This window comes from Ctenocephalides felis, unplaced genomic scaffold (genome assembly GCF_003426905.1).
Source record: "Ctenocephalides felis isolate EL2017-DRISC unplaced genomic scaffold, ASM342690v1 CF-g0.4_SCAFFOLD_00906, whole genome shotgun sequence".
In the NCBI taxonomy this organism is placed as follows: domain Eukaryota; kingdom Metazoa; phylum Arthropoda; class Insecta; order Siphonaptera; family Pulicidae; genus Ctenocephalides; species Ctenocephalides felis.
The window spans coordinates 1-18405 of NW_020537060.1; the positions used below are offsets into that span (position 1 = coordinate 1).

The window sequence follows — 18405 nt, forward strand, 5'->3', positions numbered from 1 at the left end:
TATAAATATAATAATATAAATAAAGCAATGTTTAACAACATCACTTTTTTCTAAATGACTATAAAATAAAAAAAATCATCCCAAATTACTTGCCTGAGAGCATGTTTCCACTAGTAGAGTCCAATTCACTTATAGAAACAAAATAGACTGTCAGAAATGTTTGAATCTTATAAGTATCTAATGTGAATCTTATAAGCACTTCCAGGATACCAGAATGATGAATAAATAGGACCTAAGATTTAGTTAAATATAGAAACACATTTAAAAACATTAAGAACATTGTTTTTTGAATTCAAATACCCCACTCATTTACAGAAAATAGTGTTATAAACATTTATTTCGTTGTTTTTTCTTCAGAAATTATCTTCAGACACCAGCGTTCCATTAAATTACTATACTGTTTTTCACCATATACAAGAAATATTGCCAAAAGATTGCATGATTATCAGTGAAGGGGCAAACACAATGGATATAGGCAGATCGATGCTGCCAAATATATTACCAAGGCACAGATTGGATGCTGGCACTTTTGGAACTATGGGGTATGTTGTCTGACTGTTTCGAATATTTGAAAACAAGTTAAAAAAAAAAAAAACTGATCCATATTTGAATATGTCACTAATTAAATCCTATCAATTTGTATGCATATATAGTATGTATGACTATGAATAGTATGTAGAAATACATACATATATGTGTATACAGTACTACCAAAAATTTATATTTTTTGTGACAGCTTACTTTACAGGTGCTAAAACTCTAATTATAAATGATTGGAAAATTGATAAGTATATTTAAAAGTTTTCATAAGCATTTCTAATATTTATTCATTGAACTTATATTTAGTTTACGTTTTTATTACTTTTAGCAACCTTAACATAACATGAATCAATTGTATAGGAACATTTCACACTCACTCACACTAGAATTAATATTGCTAGGTGGACCTGGATTTGCTATTGCTGCTGCATTTTGGTGCAAAGATTACGCGCCAGAAAAAAAAGTGATTGCGTCGAAGGTGATTCAGCATTTGGTTTTCCGGAATGGAGGTGGAAACAATGTATCGCTACAAATTACCTATCACTATAATTATTGTTAACAATAATGGCATTTATGGTGGTTTTGATAAAGATACCATGAATATAATGCAGGCTTCTGGTGAAATTAGTCAAACGTAAGTAATAAAATTGTTATTAATGTAAGTTTTGGCAAGGATTTTTTTTATTAATAAAATCGGTTGTCATTTTGTTAATGGTTTATGTAGCTATCTGCAATATGTTCATCATATGCCTATCATTTTTAAATATTATTCATCAGTTTTTTTTTTTATTAAATTACATTTAAAGGGCACATTATTAGTTTATTAATAAACCAAGTTATGAAACAAATATAAGGAACACAAAAATATTAGCAAATTATTATTTTTTTTTTTTAGAACACCTCCTTCAGCACTGACTGCTGAAACTCATTATGAAAATATTATGGGACTTTTTAATGAAAAGGGACACTTTTGTACAACAATACCAGAGTTGCAAGAAGCACTCAATATTAGTCTAAAATCAGTGGATAAACCAAATGTAATTAACGTCATGATAAATCCATCGGCTGATAGGAAACCTCAAAGTTTTAATTGGCTCACAGAATCAAAGTTATAAGTACCTATTTTAGTATTTATATATATATATGTATATAACATTGTTGGATAATGGTGATAAGTAATTTTTTTATTGATGGATAAATATTTTTCATATTCTCAGGAATAATATATTGTTTTTCTATATATAAGTTTGTGTCATATGACAGCAGTGTCATATCTGAATCTAAATCTAAAATCTAAATAATATCATCTGAATCACAGATGTTGTTTTTACCGTTAGTATTTAGAATGTGAAAGTTATCTCTGCAGTTGGTGTTTGTATTGATAATTAAGATCTTGATTCAAATAATGAGGCATTTCAATATAAGTGATTAACCCAACCCATGTTCGGGGCAATAATCATTATCTAATGACGTATTTAAGTATAATTTACAAATTTAATTTATTATATTTACACAAATAAAAATACTGCACTACCAATTTATTTGATGTTGGAGACATATATGTGAACATGTATATCTGTACTATTACACTTACAATTTCTGGTTTAAGGTCATAAATAGTGAGAAACGAATCCCCTCTCAGAAAGGTATATACATAATTGAAACGTTTTTTATAACAACTTAAATTTATAACAAATAATTACAACATTAAGGAACTAATTTAATGCAAAATCATAAAAAAATGATATAATTCCTTGTAAAAAGTTATCTCTTCAGATAAGTTACATAAATCAACCTGCTGCATATGGAAATTTTTGAAATTGCGAAGAATAGCTTATAAATAGGATGCACTCAATTTTGCTCAGAAAACTAATATGCAGTGGTACCTCACCTAACAAACTTAATCTGTTCAGGAATAAACTTTGTTGTGGGAAAAGTTTTGGTATGTAAGATGCAATTTTTCATAGTAGTTTGTTCTTATTGCAATAATTTATGGAATATTTGCTATTTTTCAATTTAGTAGTATTTCCTTTTCGATTCATCGTTGATACATAAATTATAAACTCAAATATAAACATAATTTTCAGAAGATAAATGTATGTAAAATATTAACAATTCACGAGCCATAAAATATTTCAGTAAATATACCCCGGCTGCTTTGATTCATATATCTTATATATAAAGGATATCGGATATGAAAGGGACAAGTTCTCACAGCATCTCCCAATTAATTTTTATATGCAAAAAGTGGCATGTAATACAAATCCCTTTTTTAATAATTATAAGTAATATCTTATTATTTATTTCTATTCAAATTATAGTTTTACTAAAGATGACAAACAATATTCAAATATTCAATCAAAGATTTTTAAAATTATTTCATTTTTGTTTATTTAAGATAGGGAGCATTTTAATTCAGTACAGGTGCATTACACGTTGTATGATAAATGCCTGTATATAATATCAAAAATATTTCTTTGACTCGCTTTGTATAAAACATGCCCTGCACTTACATTGTTAGAAATCCTCTGCAGCAGCTAGCAGAACACAAAACTAATACATGAATCACCTCTAATCTGCCAGAAATACCAAATACTTGACACAAAATCACTACTTTAAAACCACTACATAACTTTGTTTTTTATAAGCCTATTCGACATTTTGCAATTGACCGAGTAAAGTCTTTACACGACACACGACTTACATTAGAGATGATTAGAGACTCTTGTGAATTTAAAATTCTATTTCAACAGATATAAAGCGGAAGTACTTAAGTATAACCTACAAAAACACATAAATTAAACTATTGATAATTGCATATAGAAAGAATACATTAGCACTGCAAATAAAATGTTTAAATATAATTTAAATTATGACAATTCAATGCACACCTAAGCACTTCCACACAAAGTCATTTTTGTAGCTTTTTATGAACATTTGACGATTTATTTTTTATATGAAAAATACTCGCAACGACCTCATTGACAGCTGAAGCAAGCTGAAGTTAGCAAGATGGTCGTCGGCGCTTGAAAAATTTGAAGCACGAAATTAAAACAGAAAGTTGAAACTGAAACTTTGAATCCACTCATATACCTCATATACTCTTCTTTTATCTATGAATCCACTTATGTTCATCAATATTTGTTTAAAGTAAATGGCTCTATACTCTTCTTTTATCTATAGTAAATTAATTTGATTGAAATACTATCAAAGTTCTTCAACATTTGTTTAAAGTAAAAAGATTTGAAAGTTTGTTAATTTCATTAAAAACGAAGCTTCAACAAAATATCTTGATTGAATTTGTTTGACAGAAGTCAATGTTTAAATTTTTTGTATTAATATACACTTTTATCAAGCAGGCAAACATGTTCTTCATTCAATTGCTATTTTAAAGCACACAAAGTTTACATAGAGTATGGTAGTGTCATGGTAGTGTTATAAAATATTGAAGATAATTTAATTTTTTAGAAAATTATCAAATATTTTACTATCACTAAACAAACTTATTACATGTTACAAGAGAAATAATAAATGCATGCAAAAAATCACATAACCGAGTGTGTTGAGTTTTAAAGGTTTATGAAAAATAACATTAATTTTGATTTCTCCGTTTTATTTTTTTCCAGTAAAATACTGAACGTTCATCCATTTTTAACATGTATATTTTAAAATGTTTCATTTTTAATTTTGATCGCTTTAATTATACTTTTTCAAAACCAACAAATTTACTTACAACAGTCTGACTAGTCAATGATTTAACAAAATTATAAGTTCATTTAGAACAAATAAATTATTACTGCAATAAAAACTAATAAATAATATATTTTATAGCAACATATTATAAAGCAGGTTTAACATAAATTACATTTATGATAAAAGTAACTACTATATACAAAATGTATTATTAAATAAAAATAAATGCTTCTACAATAAATATTGTAATTATTTATCAAGATTATATAAGAACCATTGTAGACCATACAAAAAAGCGCCAGGACTATTGATAAATTTATCTCCATAAAGCATTTTCTTAATTTGCGGTACTGTTAATTCCACAACTTCAATAATTTCGTCATCAACGCCACCACCTGTGCTTACTTTATCCTCATCTTTAACTTGACAATAGTAAATAGCAATTACAGAGCCAGATGTACCGACACCAGATCTAAAAAATGTTTTCAAAAGAAACTATTATACAGTAAATGACATGAATTTCACTTTTTACAGTTATATTTCTCGACTAAAACAATCTAAAGCTGACTGTAAATAAAAGAATTGACTCTAATCGCATTGCTTGAAAACTTCTGAATGTGTAGTGAGAGCGTCTTAAAGTCTTTAACAATTATAAATTAATACTAATATTTCTGAATATTTTACAAAAATACTTAATTTTTAATATAAGTTCAAATCATAAAATCTATTGTCATGCAAAATTTCATCAAAGTCATAAAAAAAAAATTGGCACACACATGCTTTTTTCAAATTTAGGATCAAATGATTCAGAATCACTTAAAACGCCGAAAAAGAAACAAAATCAAAATCAGAATTCAGAAAAGAAAAATCGAATTTTCTGGCAAAACAAACTTCTTCATAAAATTAAAATAAAGCAAGTTCCTAACAGTATACATAGGTAACCTAGAACAAAAAATAATTTGGATTATTAACAATATTCCAATGTCAATCATTTTCAAGTCAATAAAGCTTTTGTATACCTTTTTATTATTTGATTACTATTATTTTTTGTTCAATCATCTATTTATAGAAGTAACAGAAAATAGAACATGCTGCATATCAAGGAGATAGGAGAAAATATAATAGGGAATGTTCTGCAGTGATCCAAAATTACTAGCTTACATTAAAAATTTCAACAAAAAAAAAAAGTTTACAAAATGTACCAAACAATAACCAATTGTGTTAGTTACAAAACTAAATAAAAATAAAAAATTATACACATGTACAAATATCAAAGTCGTTGCATAACATACAAGTGCAAAGTGAAAAAAAACTGTGGCAACTATATAGCATCATGAATGTAAAAGGCTAAATCGATATAAACTGTAAATGAATCCAATATCTGACTCAGAGTGTAATAAAAATTATAACTTTTGAACTCATCTATTATATCATTTATACATATTTTATTGCAATGAATACTAAAAATTTAACTTACCGAAATCGAATTATTTCTTGTAAATTTTCTACATTTACATTGTAACCACATTCTTCCAATACTTCTTCTTTAGCAATTTGTTCCCAACTGGCATCTTTATCACAAATACCTGCACACAATTCTAGAGTAATGCCTAATTCAGCAGGATATTTGGTGGTATCTATTACTACTCCTTTTCTATCTTCATCTGGTATGCAATTGTAATACACAGCTGAAACATAATACTAATTTATTTCCAGATTCCTCATCAAGTTATGTTTATGTTTTTTTGAAACCTGAAGCAGTAAATTAATTCATTCTTATTTTAAAAAACTAATAACATGTTTTTTATTTAATTATAAAACTAAGTATTTGTTAAAAAAATTTACTTTTTATGTTTGTATTGCAAATGTTACAATAACGCATTATAACGAATTGCAATCAAAACTCTGTAGTAATAATCATGACAATTATTTGTCCTGGAATTTGATCCAGTATTTTCTTCAGGTTATGACAAAATGCAATAACTTAATTAGCATTAGTTTATTGTGATCTAGAGACTATTTGAATTATTTGGAACTTTGAAAATTTGTTTGAAATTTAATGCACACTTGTAATGATAACAATGCAATAAAACCACATTATCAATAATTATTAGTTGATTATTTTCAGTATTTTCTCAACTTTATTTGTAAATTATTACATATAAAATACATATAAAAGGTGCCATATTAAACATATGCATATTAAGTAACAAAAGTTTTCATGTATTTACATAAAAGTACACAACTGATTAAAAGTAGTTGTGATCAATATACTAAATATGTACAGTAACTTCCTTATAGTTTAATTAGCTTAAATAGATTTAATTAATTTTTAAAATTATCAACATCAGCAAGAGAAATAGATGTGCAATGCTGTTTTATATAAACGATTCAAAAGGGTATAAAACAAATGCAAATAACTCAGTTGCAGCTCACGTCTGCAAAATGAGAATAAGATCTACTAGATTAAAAGACAGTAAGAAATACTAAGCCATCATGAATATAAAAATCCTCTGAAAATTACAAAAAAGCTGCATTCATGTCTAGAATTCATAGTGTTCTGCTTCGGGTCACATTGATAAATCCAAAGTGCACATTTAACATACTGCAATATTAGAAGCTGGTGAACTATTCTTAAAGCACTTGCTAAGTAAGAAAAATGTACAAATCATGTTATAAAAATATGTATATCTTTATGAAGAAGAAAGGTAGTATATTGACCATATAAATCACTGTGCATCTGAAGAAGGTGAAACACAGGAGTATAGTAAACCTGCTAAATGAAAAACAGAATAGACATACATTTGTAACAGGAACATATATATATATATATATATATATATATATATATATATATATATATACATTAACATAAACATATGTATACATTAACTGCCAGAATGCCAGTAGACAGATGCATATATGAAAGACCATTAAAGTTTAAACTTTGCAGATGAAATGTAAGTATGTTTATATTTGTTATGTTATGAATTAAAACCCTTCATAATTTATGAAATAGAAGATGACAACAATAATGAGGTAACGGAGATATAATAGCTATTTTCTAAAGTGTATGTTTACCTGGTCTAAATTGTCTTACAACTACAAGGCAATTTCTTGTCACATTGTGAATGAGAACAGCAACGGAATCATGAACTTTCAATAAATCCCAATTCTTTCCACTCCATTTTGCTTATAGTAAAATCTAACAGGTTTGACATACGGTGAATCTTCCGGCAAAGGCCCGAATTTAATGTTACATATTTTCTCCATGAGTAATGTCTGGTATAAATAAAATTTTCACCTTAAACAATATAACCACAAAGTACTTGATCGTCCTTAAACATTATAGGAATAGGAATATTCCCTAGGTACATGCACACATTATATTGTTTAGTGGTACATGCACATGGGACAATAGATTAGTTCACTTCGTCAATTTGACATTGACGTTAACCATTGGCTCCTAGTGTGAATCCGCATTCATAGATAAATAAGCATAAATCGCGCTCAAACCCTTAAACATAGATAAAAGAAGAGTATACGCAACACACAGGCAACGCAAGTGAAGTGCGCAACTAATGGTTCAAGTTTGCAGTTACACTAGAATATCCAATATTGCAACCCTTGCGCCAACAAAAATCGCTCGCTCTCTTCTCTTTCCGCCGTGAACGTTTTATATTAAATATTTTGTGCATCTTCAGAGTTATTAATAAACTCCCATACTTACTTATAGTGTTATTACGATTTTATTGTAAATGACATATATTTTATATAGACTCATAAAGAGTCTATATCTATACATTTAGATCAAATATATAATATATATCGCGCCTGTTGTTAAAAATTGAAATTTTTGAAGAATAATTATATTGAAAAACAATTTAGATTTACTAGGTGTAAGCGGCATTTTGCCTTAAAGCGAGCTGCATAAACTTCCCAACACGTGTAGATAATTGATTCAATCAATAAATCATTATTATCAAAATTAGCCCTCAATTGAAATTTAGTCGCAGACCTTAAAATACATAAAAATCTCATAATCTATTACAAGGTCTATGGATTTAGTGTTTTAGATAGATTCTTCAACTGTTTATTTCGAATATAAAGTTTTCATTTTCACTAAAAACTGTAGAATTTCCAATTCATATCTTGCAAACAAACTTAAAATATTGTAATTGCATGGGACACAAAAACGCGCTTGCATCTTCTAAAAGCGCTCTTATCTTGCCAAACTTTAATGATTTTTTTTAATTCAACCACTTTACCCTAGAACCACTTTACCCTAATAATTTAAATTCTTAAAATTTATTCAAACTTTTTTAGCTATAATGTGGACAAATAAACTTGCAGTTATCTTTTAATTGCAAAAAACGGCTTGTTTTTAATTATTCAGCAAACATACACCTTTTTTAATTTTGGTCTCAAACGAATCACACTGACTTAAAACATTGAGACAACATGAAATTCAAATTTTCTGGTGAAAATATAAACTTCTTTGAGTGAAATTAATTGTACAATATGAGAAAAAGGCGAAACAAAAAAAAATAAATGCTTGAGAGACTCACAAAGTAATTTTGTGTAATAAGTCATTTTTGAATTCTCATTATTTCACAAAAAACACATTATGTAGAAAATTCTCTAAATTATAATTTATTAATAATTAACATATTAATTTTACTCATACAATTCTTCTCGAGATGAGTTATAGCAATTTATTAACAGCTATTTCCAAGATAATTTGTCTTATGCTTCTAGTTAATTAGTAAAAATCATCAATATTATTCTAAATGCTGTAAAATATAGAAAAAATCAATGGTATAGTAGCCCTTATAAATAATGAACTCCTTGCAATATTAATAACACATAAAAACAATTATAAAAATTCTTCCAACAAAAAAAAATCTTATAAATGAAGACCAGTTATTTAAAAAATAAAAAATCATTTCAAAATCAATTTCGGATCATAAATGTTGTGCCACTTTAAGTTAATCATATTGCTATCGGAATCCTCTTGACCACTATCAGGTAATTCAAATTTTCCACTTAGTGGCTGTTGCAAAAACGCTTTTCCCTCTAAAAGTAATATAAATTCAATTAAATGTTTTATAAAACATATATGTGTATATATATATATATATATATATATACACTATTCAGTATATATATGTTACAGTAAATGTGCACTCTTGGTGAATGTGCACATTCCCCAAAACCTAGGAGAATGTGGAGTTCTCAAACAATCACTTTAAAATAATGGTGTACGTGCGTACTTGGATCGGTCTCATGAACATCTTGCGTATTTGGCGCATGCGCACTAAATAGTTAATAGTAAATAATTGAATAGTAAAGTTTTAATATAGTGTATAGTGAATAATTAATATTAACTAGTAAATAGTTAATAGTTAATTGTTAGAAAAATATTAAATAATGAATTTAGAATAGTTAAATAGTGAATAGTTAATAGTTCAATAGTTATAGGTAAATAGTTTTAGGTAAATGGTTAATAGTTCAAGTAACTAGTTAATAGTTAAAAAGTAAATAGTTAAATAGTAAATAGTTAAATAGTTAATGGTGAATAGTAAATAGTAAATAGTTATTATTGAATAGTGAATAGTAATAACTAAATAGTTTAACAGTTTATAGTTAAACAGATGAATTGTAAATAGTGAATAGTTAATAGTAAATAGTGAATAGTGATAACTGAATAGTCAAATAGTGAATAGTTAATAGGTAAATAGTTGAATAGTAAAATAGTGAATAGTGATAACTGAATAGTAAAATAGTGAATAGTGATAACTGAATCGTTAATATAGTAAATAGTGAATAGTGATAACTGAATAGTTAATAGTAAATAGTGATAACTGAATAGTTAATAGTAAATAGTGAATAGTGATAACTGAATAGTTAATAGTAAATGGTGAATAGTGATAACTGAATAGTTAATAGTAAATAGTGAATAGTGATAACTGAATAGTTAATAGTGAATAGTAATAACTGAATAGTTAATAGTAAATAGTGAATAGTGATAACTGAATAGTTAATAGTAAATAGTGAATAGTGATAACTAAATAGTTAATAGTAAATAAAGAATAATGAATAGTTAATAGTTAATAGTAAATATTTCAATAGTAAATTAGTGAATAGTGAATAGTGATAACTGAATAGTTAATAGTAAATAGTGAATAGATAATAGCAAATAGTGAATAGTTATTATTAAATAGTGAATTAAGAATAGTTAAATAGGTAATAGTTAATGGTTAAATAGTTAATAGTTATTAATTAAATAGTTAATAGTTCATAGTTAATAGATAAATTGTTAATTGATAAATAGTGAATAGTTAATAGTGAATAATAAATAATGGATAATAATATGCATATGACTAAAATAATATATAAATATAAATATATAAATTAGTATTTCACATGCGCGAGTTGAACTCACATTCGCCAAATGAGCCGGTAAATGTGCACATCCACCGAAATATGCACATTTACCGTAACATATATATATATATATATATATATATATATATATATATATATATATATATTAGGGTGGTTCTTAATATGGACATTTTCGAATTTCCTTGCTCTCAGGGGCTCAAATGCTTCCAAATTGATAAAAAAAATCCTCTAAGTTTTGTATAGAAATAGCATGGAAAAATGTTCAAAAATTTAAAAAATGTTCTTTAGATATAACTTAGCAAACAAATGAATGAGTTTTAGTTCAAAATTCTACGCCCTACGAAAAAAATTATAAAAAACCTGTTTTGTAGAGCGTGGAATTTTCAATAAAAGATTACACGAATTGTCACTTTTAATTCATTTGTCGCTAACATCTTTAAAATTTTCGAATTTTTTTCCATGCTATTTCCATAAGAAGCTTTGATTGAATTGCGCACTATCTAAAAGTTAATATTAAGAGCTAAAACTTTTAGAGAATTTTTTTTATCAATATAGAAGAATTTGAGCCCTTGGGAGCAAAGAAGTTCGAAAATGTTCATATTATATATATATATAGATAGATAGATAGATAGATAGATACTTTATTTAAATTCAATAATTACAATTTACGTCATTACAATTATTATTATTATTATTATCACAATATTATTATATAACTATAGTAATATCAATGATATTTATGAACAACTCAAGATTAACCTAATGACAATTAACAATTAACTTAGATTAAAGAATTCATTTATTGTATAAATAGGTTTATCTAGAAGATGTTCTTTGACTGTCGCGTTGAAATAATTCCTGCTTTTAAATTTCCATTCATTGGGATGCTTTCATTCAATCTCGACGCAACATTCTATCTCTTTCCGACAGTAAATAGCAACACCTCCGTGCATATGTATACTACGGCAGAATGAGCTGACTAGCCGAAAATCACGTATACAGGTCGATTTGCTCGTTGCCAAGCCAATGTTCACATAAACAAAAAATGTTTATTTTATTGTCATGGACAACTTTTGTTAATGCCTTCGTTTTATTGGATAAACATTGAATGTTCAAGGACATTATATATTAAACCAGCTTAACAATTTTTCTTCGTTATTTCTCCCAAATGGAATAAAAAACGGTCCACACAGACTCCTTTTGGCCAAACATCCGGAGATTTTATTCTTTCCAATTCACTCTCTGCAACGGAGACCTTGAAAGAGGCATATGTTTTCGGATGTTTTGAAGCCATTTTCTCACATTCAATATTTTTGAAGTTTTTCTCATTTAAATAATTTTTTAGAGTTTCCGTCGATGTTTCCGGTGCCAGGCGGAACACATGAAAGTGGGCCTTCCTCACAACTCCTGCGAGTGTAGTGCTCACATTTGTTCCTTCTATGGCTTTGTTTTTTCGTTTCGGCGACTTTTTTTCTGGACCAAAGTCCAGTTTCCATCGTCATTTGCTTTAATTGATTGTTGTTCAGCTTGGGTCGATTTAGTAGGCAGCTCCGTGTTGGCAACCGCATCTCGGAATGTTTCGCTTCTATGCTTTTCTAATTCCATTAAAGCAGTTGCTACTGCAACACTCACCTGTTCTTTTGACACCTTATTAGCATTGGCACTGTTTTTATTGGTAGATTTATGTTTAAGCTTCTTGAATGCTGCTTTCTCAGTATCACTATCAATATTGGGTACAGCTGACGAAACTTCTTTTTTCTTTTCATTTGGCTTTAATAATTGGAGCATCTTAATTTTTTCTTCAAGATTCTGAATTATGTATTCCTTATCCTTTATTATTGTCATTTTATCGTTTATTATAGTATTTTTGTCGGTAATTGTTTGTTTTAAGTTTTTAATAGTATCCATATGTTTGTCACTCGACACTTCACTGCTCACCTCACAGCACTGTATCAAATTTCCAACAATGAATTTGAAACCTTTTCTTGTTGCACAACTCACATGGTAAATTTTGCCACAGTTCTTACAAACACCCACACTTGCAGAAGGTTTTGTTTCACAGCAGTTGTAGGTTTTTTTGGAATCCGATTCCGGAATATTTAATTGTGTCAGAGACATTACGACACTTCAAAAAACACGTCCGCACGGTTCGACGGTTAACGGTCATATATATATATATATATATATATATATATATATATATATATATATATATATATATATGTATGTTTAGTGTTTAAATTTGATGTTGAAATGTATGATTGATTTCTTGGAGGGCGTAACATCAAGTAAAAAATATAAATAAAGTAAAGATTTTTTAAAACATCTTTATTTTTCCATACGTTTCGGCGTAAAATTCTACGTCATCGTCAGTGGTTCTACAATTTTAAAAAAACAGAAAGTAACGTTAAAAATGGAATATACATAAGCAATAGTAAAAAGAAAAGGTTTAACTAAAGAGACAGAATAATTATATCTGAGCCTTAAATTAAAAAATGAAAAACATTACAAACTTGAATTTCTTAGATTATCACTTACACATATTAATACAGCTTTTAAAAATTAATAATTGGAAACAAGCACCAAATGTCAGTAATTTTTTTTTTTATAAAGAATAAAAAATAAAAAAGTAATTAACAAATAGAATATTATACGTGAGCACTCGTGTTCCGAGGCAGGCTAGACAAGAATAAAGTTTTGTAAAAACCTGAGGTCAAAATTTTGAGAAAAAACACATGTGTTCGTATCTGGACATCCGTATGACGCGCTGTGCGAGTGTGCGTTATAGTGCCGATTCTGAAAAACGCCTTTGTGAGACTTTCGACTCGTGATGAAGAACCTTTGCGTCATAAAAATTAAATGTATGGTTATTTAGTTTTAAATGTTCTGTGCCTTTTCTTACTAAAAAAATTCATGATTATCGACTGGTTAGTTGTATCAATGTTAGTGCAAAATTCTGTGATGTGTACACATTTTTAGATATAAAATACCATGTTCAATATCCACTGATGATGACATTAAATTGAATGTCGAAACGTTTGGAATTAAAGATTATTTTATAAATCTTTGCCTTTTCTTTGTTTGATGTATCGCCCTCAAGAACTCACTCATATATTTCAACATCAAAATTAACTACTAAATCATATATATATATATATATATATATATATATATATATATACGAGGTCTGTTCAAAAAGTACCCGGAATTTTCGTTTTTTTCAAAAAAATATTTATTTATTCGTCTACATTAATGTGGTCCCCTTCAAAGTAGTCCCCCCCAGATATAATACACTTATGCCAGCGTTTTTTCCAATTTTCGAAGCACCCTTGATATTCACTTTTTGATATGTCCTTGAGCACTCTCAGCGATTTTCTTCAATCGAGGAAAACCGCCGTCCTTTCATGGGTCTCTTCAACTTTGGGAATAGGAAAAAGTCACACGGAGCCATATCTGGTGAATTTTTGCACTTTGCAACACTTTATTTCATTTTTTACGCAAAATTTAATACAAATTCTTTGACTTTTCAATTCTTCCATTGTAAAAATCGCCGAGCTCAAAAAAACACGTCGAACCTTAGCGACTACCACAGACAAAGTAAACAGTGAATATAGCTGAAAATTTCATCATACTTTAGGGGCATGTATACCAACACAATAAAAAAAAAATTTTGACAATCAGACACTCCAGACCCGCGAAATTTAATTATTAGTAATTCCGGGTACTTTTTGAACACACCTCGTATATATATATATATATATATATATATATATATATAGAGATATATATATATCTATATATATATATATATATTATATCTATATATATTTATTTATCTATATATGTATCTATATATATATATATTTTATTTATATTTTATCTATATCTATATCTAGTATTTATATATATGTATATATATATATATATATTTATTTATATCTATATATGTATATATATATAATTTATATAAAATTTCGAGTTTCTTATATATATATATATTATTTACCTAAAATTTCGAGTTTTAAATCAGAATTCTGAAAACACTCTGCAGCATTTACTTGTACAACTAATGCAAAAATATAAGATGACAATTCTGGTTCATACGTACTAGTCATTCTTAAAACCTGAAATGGTGAAAATTTATTTCATTAATTTTAATTATTCCAAAATTGTATACATCATCAAATTTCATGAACAAACCTTGCAAGCGATTATATCTCCAACCACTGGTAATTGCTTCAAAGAAGCATATTTATCAGGATCATGCTGAAACTGTTCATATAATAACTCCCACGCGTTTTTTGAAGCCACATCATCATTTGTTTGGTTTAGTTCACAATTTTCAATAGTTTGACAATTATTAATAACTTTAGCTTTGGTAACTATATCTGATGAATAAGCATCATTCATACTAATATCAAGTGATGCCTCATTGGTTAAAGCAGAATCATTATGTGAAATTGTTAAATCTTCTGTGAATCTAAAAATTATAGGGAATTGCATGCAAATAACCAAATGCACATCATGTGTTTGTAATGCAATACAAGCGTTACATTCATATATCTATATATACATACATACAGTCAGTCAAGTAAGAGCGTGGCCGACTTTAACGACAGTTAATGAAAGATTTCGGTCTAATTATTTCGTGAGCCAATAAAGTGAAGCTTTGTCCTTGATGCATTGTCAACAAAGATTTAGTTGTCGTTGATCTTTTGAGAAAAAATCATATTAAACGCCATGAGTGCTAAGTTACGCGTCGCGCTACGAGGCTGCGCCCTTTTGCATCCACCGAAAATGTCCCCAAATGTCGCAATCAGCTGCTGCTAAACATATGAGAAAGTTGAAAGAATTTGTACAGAATTGGATACCTATATAAAGTTGCTAAAAATGTTGATGATTTATCAGAACGTGGTTCAAATAAAAAAAAGAAAAAAAAAACAGTGAATGTGTTTTTGCGGAATCCTGCTTTAACGCTGCAGCAAGGATGAGCAAAATTAATGGCAAAATATTTAGAAATATCCACAAAAATATCTACAAAACTATCTGAACCATTCTTCGTATTCATGATCTGAAATGGCGCAACACAATGGGGAAGCCTCTGACGACTGAAAAACATGTCTTCTTGACCGCTTGGGCACATGAAAATAATGATAGAGATTTTGAAAATGTCATTTTTACTGATGAACGTTCTATATGAGCATGTACTGCTCTTATCGAGCCGTTAAATTAAAATACGAGCCGTCAGATTAGAATAATCCGGTAAATTAGTAAAAAGCATGCGTCGGAGATTCCAGCCAATTGTCAACTCCGGTGGTGACTGGACACATATTGACCGAATTGCATCATTGCTTGTAATGTATACAATGCATATATAAATAATAAAGTTTCATAAAATAATTATTTTTATAAATTAACACGGCCACGCTCTTACTTGACCGACTGTATATAATACATTAATAATTAGATGCATACTAAATAATATATAAAAATACTACTTTACCTAATATGGTTTGGTGTAGATTTTGCAGCAACTAAATTTGAACTAAAACTCTGTGCTAAATTGTCTGCATCATTGATTTTATCGGCATCGAAAGTAATAAGTTTAGACTTATTTCTTCTAACTCGTTTTCTTGCACGAGTTGTTATGCGAGACGAATTCAGGTTGAATCTTGAATCTTTTTCAGTACTGTTAACAAGTTCATTAGTTTTATTTAAAAGATAATGTACTTTCTCAACAGACTGTATAATAATATTTGGTTTAGCAGACATATGACTAAAGTTTGTAGAAGTTTCAAGTTTATTTAGTTCCTTGTGAGGTGTTAAAATCTGAAAATTCTGTTCTTCAGTTTTACTATCTTTATTCCCATCAACAGCATATTCTAACATATTACAGTCTTCATTTTCGGTTAAAAGAAGATTATTAGTCTGTGCATTAAGCTTTGTTGAAGTATTTTTTGCATCTGCAAGTGCAAATAAAAAGATATCAAAAATACCTATGGTTTATAAAATTCCATACAGCTTACGCAATTGTAAATGAAACATGAATGTTTTATTGCATGAAGCACATTAAATAAAATCATTTAGATATAAACAAACCAGAACATTTGCATTTAACCAACAAAAATCTAACCGCTGAAACTGTTGTTTAAATAATGAGTATTATATTTGCTAGGCTAAAAGAAAGCTAGTGGAAGAAAATGAAATTTTCTTTCATAAATTTGCTTAGAAAAAAAGAGAAAAATAAACCATAAATAGAATAGAATAGCATAATACTATCATTATGATCTTTGAACAATAATAACTTACCCTGCGGGACATTAAAAAATTTAAGCTCTACTTTGTTACTTACATTAATAATTGATCAGTTTTTATAGATATTAAATATGTTAACCAATTTACATTCTCCATATTGCATAAAATATGGAGGTTGAATATTTACAGTGTATTCAAATCTAATTAAGCCTTACCTTTACCTTTATCAACTGCTATTTTACAAGATAGCCCTTCTTTGATATCTCCATAACTTGATTTTTTTTGCGAAGACCTCTTTTTATTATCACTTTCAGTATGGTCATTTTCAACATACATCTTAGCGCATTCATTTTCAAGATCTTCACGAGCAAGTATACTTTCATCATCAAAGTTTTCCAATTGCTCTGCATATTTGTCTATTTTTTCTTTAATATGCGTAGGTTCTTTGAAAGTTACGGGCTCAACTCTAAATTATTGAAAATATAAAAAGCAAATTAGAAACATAAAAGTAAAGACTCAAATACTAAAATACTTACATTACATTTTTTCTTCCCTGTAAAATTCTTATACTCTCAGCTCTTGGTAAAAAGTGATGAGGTACATTGTCAGCAACCAACAAACAGAATCTCTTTTTTATGCCAAAAGTCTGTTTTATATGTTTTCGCAAATCATTTATAGTATCATATTTCTCATCAATATACAAATTTACAAAGCTTCTTTGATCGTTAAAAAAGCGAGAAAGATTCAAAGAAATAGTCGTGTTCATTTCAAATATTTAAACAAAAACTAGCATGTCGTGTTTTAACCATAAATACAACAATATGAACTGAACTGTTAATTTGACAGAACAAAATTACTCAACCTGTATACCAATATACAAACATGTAAAATAACGACGTACCAACAGCAAAAATTAAAATTAAAGTATGCATTAAAAAAAGATAGAAAGCTCATTATTAATATATGATATATTAATACATATCATGATAAAGTTGTTCTTGGGCATCCATCCAATATTTTAACAAATTTAGTAAAAAAAGATGCCTTATTTATTGTAGTAGCAAACGTTTCGAGTCTTGATTTGACCCATCTTCAGTGCTACATTAACAAATTTCAGGATTACAAGTTAAAAATATCTAAAATAATTACAATTATAATTATATCCTTAATTAACGTTTTGCGTCCGGCACCGATTCGGACATTTACGTAACGGACGTTTAAATGCAACACGATATTATTGTGTAAAACCTTTAGAACCAAGTAAAAATGTTTTGTATGAATTTGTGGACATTGAAGAACACACTTTTATACCTAGACAATATTAGAATACGATGTGTTCATAAATTTTAAAAATATTTCCAAAAGACAGCTGATTATGCTTATTTATCTATGGCTATTGATGGCATTTTCAACGTTCGTCGCGCCTCACGCGACACGTAGCCTCAACTTATATGAGTGAAGTGTGAATACTAAAAACGCGTACTCATAGCGTACTCCGCATTGTCTATG

General features: G+C 28.1%; 3 protein-coding genes across 4 annotated transcripts; 1 reads left to right on the plus strand and 2 right to left on the minus strand.

Moving 5' to 3' along the window:
* Positions 1 to 351: 351 nt before the first annotated feature.
* LOC113365341 (2-hydroxyacyl-CoA lyase 1-like) lies at positions 352 to 1655 on the plus strand (the record flags this gene model as incomplete). Its single annotated transcript, XM_026606919.1, is given in 5 exon segments — positions 352 to 544; positions 942 to 1004; positions 1007 to 1036; positions 1039 to 1174; positions 1436 to 1655. Coding segments are annotated over 5 exon segments (642 nt in total), but the record flags the coding sequence as incomplete, so codon positions are not given.
* A 2827-nt stretch (positions 1656 to 4482) lies between these two features.
* Positions 4483 to 7737, minus strand: LOC113365340 (uridine diphosphate glucose pyrophosphatase-like). Its single transcript, XM_026606918.1, is given in 4 exon segments — positions 4483 to 4705; positions 5711 to 5921; positions 7315 to 7407; positions 7410 to 7737. Coding segments are annotated over 4 exon segments (624 nt in total). The 5' UTR covers positions 7507 to 7737.
* A 1257-nt stretch (positions 7738 to 8994) lies between these two features.
* Positions 8995 to 17696, minus strand: LOC113365339. Of its 2 annotated transcripts, none has more exons than XM_026606915.1 (6): positions 17433 to 17696; positions 17112 to 17362; positions 16145 to 16604; positions 14842 to 15121; positions 14648 to 14765; positions 8995 to 9309 (listed from the first exon to the last, which is right to left on the minus strand). In XM_026606915.1, the coding sequence occupies exons 1-6, from the start codon at positions 17660 to 17662 to the stop codon at positions 9176 to 9178; spliced, it is 1473 nt and encodes a 490-aa protein (XP_026462700.1). In that variant the 5' UTR covers positions 17663 to 17696; the 3' UTR covers positions 8995 to 9175. The 2 variants fall into 2 exon arrangements, with proteins under 2 accessions (XP_026462700.1, XP_026462701.1); XM_026606916.1 differs by having other exon boundaries at positions 8996 to 9309; positions 17118 to 17362.
* Between the last annotated feature and the right edge of the window lie 709 nt (positions 17697 to 18405).